This window comes from Pholis gunnellus (genome assembly GCF_910591455.1).
Source record: "Pholis gunnellus genome assembly, chromosome: 10".
Lineage (NCBI taxonomy): Eukaryota > Metazoa > Chordata > Actinopteri > Perciformes > Pholidae > Pholis > Pholis gunnellus.
The window spans coordinates 9640163-9645001 of record NC_136537.1 but is presented as its reverse complement, the minus strand read 5'-3'; the positions used below and the strand labels follow the sequence as shown (position 1 = coordinate 9645001).

At 44.6% G+C, this 4839-nt stretch overlaps 1 protein-coding gene across 1 annotated transcript; it reads right to left on the bottom strand.

Moving 5' to 3' along the window:
- Nucleotides 1–790: 790 nt before the first annotated feature.
- Nucleotides 791–2110, bottom strand: gpr151 (G protein-coupled receptor 151; the record flags this gene model as incomplete). Its single annotated transcript, XM_079167940.1, has 1 exon — nt 791–2110. One exon carries the CDS (start codon nt 2108–2110, stop codon nt 791–793), a length of 1320 nt encoding a protein of 439 aa, XP_079024066.1.
- Between the last annotated feature and the right edge of the window lie 2729 nt (nt 2111–4839).

The window sequence follows — 4839 nt, the reverse complement described above, 5'->3', positions numbered from 1 at the left end:
AAAATTCCAGACTGAACTGAACACGGATACATTAAAAAAAAGCTGTTGTTTTTCTATATCTCCCTCCCAATCTATATAATCTTTGACACCACAGAACAATGTCATCACACACAGGCAACATTTATAGAATTGTCTTTATTGTAAACACTGGTCATTGATGCACAATGAATACAAAACACAGACTCGCTCACTGTGACATAAAAAACCTGCCTACTCCAACATCTCTAACATCCAAAGGGTATACGTAAACAATGACTGCACATGAGTGTAAAATACATTTAGGTGTTAACATCTACCTCCAATTAAGATGCAAATTTGAGATTTTTCCCAGAGGATTTCTTGCAGCACACACCAGTCGTTAAGAACATAAATTAAAAGGTGTGTCCGAGTAATTCAATATATCTGTAATTGCCAATGTTAATTCACACACTACACTGAAAACATATACATAATACTGTGTATTCACATCGCCATACTTACCAGAGGCTTTCATTTACAGCCACCAAAAGCCACCTTGCACTATAATCTAGTTCTTCCTCGTAAAAACACAATCGAAAGACAATATTATATAATGTTCATCATATATACAGATGATACTGCTCTATTTATAGCCCACTCTGGGTTTTCACTCTGATTGCACGTCTTACCTTTGAACAATATAAACACAGTTGACAGAATACAAATGATTTACAGCGCAGCACTCAGCAGCAGCCTCAATTCTTAAATTAAGGTCTGTTGATGAAGCTGCTGCTGTCTGCTGGATTGTATTGAAGATCAGCTGAAAGGTGGTTTATTTTTCCCCCTCTTTCTTCTGGTGCTCCCACGGCACAGGGTCATTTTCCTCTGTGTGCAATCCAGACTCCCTCTCGTGCCAGAACTGCTCCACATCAGGCAAAACGATCCCATCTTTGAGGCTCATCCTGTCTACGTCTATCTCTCCTCCTTGCTCCGGCTGAGGCTGAGCCTCTCTGCTGGGACCCTGGCTGGTGTTTGACCGAAGGCTCCTCTCCCCCCCAAGTTGGCCAGAAGTCTCCGGTCTGGGGCAAGGCGACTGGAGAGATGTAGGGGTGTGAGGTCCGGGTTTTGGCTTTGGTGGAGGTTGCTTGCGCAGGGTGAGGCGCCTCCACAGCCCCCTGTAGCCCTCTCTGAACTCCTCGGAGAGGAAGAGGACGATGAGCGGGTTCACCAGGGACAGAGAGAAGGTGAGCAGCTGGGCAGAGAGGGTTAGAAGAGGGGGAAGAGAGGAGATGAGGGGCTGAGCTCCTTCGATTGCCTTCTCTGCGATATGACGCTCCCAAACCCACACCACCCATTGCGGAAGCCAGAGAATAGCCATGGCCACAGTCAGGCTAAACAACATCAAGGTGAGCTTCTTGGATCTGATCTGTGTGCGCAGGTTCTGAGTCTTACTGGAGCGGCGCTGGCACTGGCTGTAAGCCCTCAAGAAATACAACAGGGCAAAGCTGAGTGGTGCACAGTAGACCCCCAGGGGGTATGCTTTGACATACACAGCCATGAAGTCCCGGGCTTCAGGAGGAACCATCAGCATACAAACCAGCCCGCGGGCTTCTCTCTGCAGCGTGGCAAACAGCCAGTGAGGGACGGTGACTGAGCAGGCGGACAGCCAGATGAAGAAGAACACCACCAGGATGGAGCCCAGTCGGATGCTCACCTGCTTGGTGGGGTTGGACACATATTGGTAGCACGCTTTGGCCATGACAGCCAATGTGAAGCTCTTCGCTGCCATGCAGGACTGGAGGAACCAGTCGGCCGTCTTGCAGACCACCCAGCCCAGATTCCAGCTGGCTTTGGAGTAGGAGGCAGCCCTGAAGGGAACCGTGAACAACAGGACCAGTCCGTCAGCAAACATCAGGTTGAAGATGAGGGAGTTGATGAGAGACAGTTTGCCCCTATGAGCGTTGGAGAACAAGATGACCATCGCAGTGAGATTACAAGCCACACCCAAGACACAGATGACTCCTAGAATAGCCGGCACCAGGACCCTCAGCTCCTCAGGCTCCAGGTGTTGCTGTGAGCCTCGTTCATTGAATGACCACTTGTCTATGGAGCTGTTCACCACTGTCACATTGTTTCCACTCAACTTATCCATCTTTTCCAAAAAAGACAGTCAGCTAATATGAGAAGAAATAATAGGAATAGCCTAAGGCAGCCAGTAGAAGAAGAAGATTTCCCCAAATTGAAGGGCTCAAAAGTGAGATTTGATACATCTAGCAATACTAGCACTCTGAATTTAAACCTGTTACTGTAATCGCATCAGAGAAGGTATCGATTGTCGATCAATTATCACAGCAGAGCTCCTGTCTGTCCCCTGGATTATCCTGAGACACAGTGATGCAGCTTCTGCAGCTGGTTATAAAGATGCTGTTTGATTGACAGCTGCTGTCCCCAGCTGACAAACTGTGCGTCGACGACAGCCTCTCGGGGCCAATTAGAAAAACTCGGCATAGTGTGCACCGTACGGCAGATGAACGTGTCTGATTTCTAATTTGTGTTAATGTTTGTGAATTAGTCATCATTAGAGTGCATTTTTCTTATAGTTAAGCGATACTAATGCTTAAGTGCTGATTACATACATTTTTGTTATTATAGCAATGGCATTTTAAAATTTGTTACAGGCAGTACGTGAAATATATCATCTGAAGCATCCACCAACAATCCAGATGGATTCTGTCATTTGAGTTTGTTAAATGAGCTGTTAACGTTGGTCAGCAACCTGCATTTGGAAGCTGCATTTCTGTTCTTATAATGGTAAATTGGTATAATATGAATAAACATGAATAAGCTAAAGAAATTAAGACAATTGTGACAGTGGCTAGTAATTTGAAATCAACCACCAACTGTGTCCAGTTGATGAAAACCGTTTTCTCTCTTTTTTTGGAACAGCCAGACTGCCTTTATGTGTCTTACTCTTCATCCATAAGAGGGCGCTGTTGCACCACAAGCAGCAATGAATCATTTGATGTACTCAGCAGCATTAACACAGGAAGTGAAACAACGCAGGCTTTCAACTTGCACATCTTTATTCTTTTTTATTCAAAGAAAGTCCAGTAAGCATAAAGACTGCATGGTAATTAATTGCATTTCAATACATTCTGAGCTATAAAAGTTTTTTCAATTAGAAGTGTCACAAAGGAGGCCGTTTAGAAGACATCACCGTTTAAAGGAATCACACTTAATAATTCCCTGATTTCACAGAGTTCATTTAGACCTTTGACTGCTTTTCTTTATGGGAGTTGGCTCTTAAAACAAATCTGAGACAAATGAGGATCTCCAAAACCGACAAGAGCCGAGTGCTGAAATACAAACCTGCTACTGTTCCACGTTACCCTTCGTCAACATGAAGAGGAACGTGGACAGACACCGCAGCAATCTGAAATCAAACATTTTTAAACTGGCTTCTTGTGGACAAAGCCAAATATTTTACCTGCATAGTGCCTCAAATGATCTGTAGATGTTACATATCTATATGCAGGTGGTCAGTGTCATCAGAATCAGATCTAACAAATGCAAAGAGAGCGATACCTGCTAGCATTAGGTCGCTCCAGGAAATCTCAATATTTTGACATGAAGAGTTTACGGTTCTACCTTCTACAGATCATTTTCGGTACAATCCAAATAAGGTAAAAATGTGATGTGTTTTTTTTTTTTCCAATAGGGATTTTGCTAAACAAAATGTAATGTGGCTTTGTCGTGTCTCTTGCAAACTGACATCAGACTGACTGCAATGTGATAAGAGCAACAATTACTTTGTACAAATCACAGCGTCCTCCCTCTGAACTCACAAGCGTGTAGCCGGTGCTATAACGTAATCATGACTACATCGCTTCAAGCACTTTTTCCCCCCACTTTTTTTTCCACTTAGGACCTCAGTGGAGCTTTTGTTTTTATTTTTTTTAAAGAGAAAGAGAAAAAAAACAAAACAAAAGAAAAAAATCCTAAGTTAACATTTCATTTGAAACATTCACTCTCCTGCCTTGTTTCTCAGTCCCCCCCCCCCCCCCCCCCCCTCCCACTCCCACTACATCAAACACCCACATACCAAAAGAAGGCACCACAGCTTCTAGACAGACTCATTGACCGAGCGAAGGACTCAATAAAACAACAGCATTAAATAAAACCATTGACACGGCCCAGAAGGGCTTCATTCACATTACAGACTACAGCAGTCTCACCAGGGAGACACAGAATTGGTACTTGAAAGACTGACCATGTTGTGTCACGGCTCACAACTCAGTTTCTGGGGTCAGACATTAACAGTCTCTTTTGTAGGAACTCTGCAGCAGGTTGCACTGTCCAAAACGCAGGGTTGATCACATGCACTGTAGCATGAGCAGGTTGAAAGAGAGGGGGCACTGTTGCTACATGACAACGAGCCACCATCATGTAAACTAGGTTCCTGTCCTGTGTGCTCTACTTAATGTTCAGTGTACCCACATCCAACCCCTCTCTCTGGGGGGTCCGGAGGGCTGCTACATCGTGTCATTCATGCAGCAATCCTCTTGTTGCATTAATGCACAGGATTCCCTTCTCCAGGTGTCCGCACGGCTAAATAAATTAAATTAGAAGTCAAATTGAAGAATGAAAGTCCATTCTCGAATTTTCGAGGAACCGTTTTCCTCACGCTATATCCAGGTTGTATCAATTTCCCCCACTTCCCAAAATTCACACCGTCCGCAATTTCACTCACTGGATTATTATCTCTGCTGTTCTTCAGCAGAGCGGCACAATTCAAGACATAGGGAGAGGAGAAGGATGCATGTAAGGGCTCCATCCCTCTTTCTCCAACCCAGCAGGGGGTCAGCAGGGGCAGACTGCTCT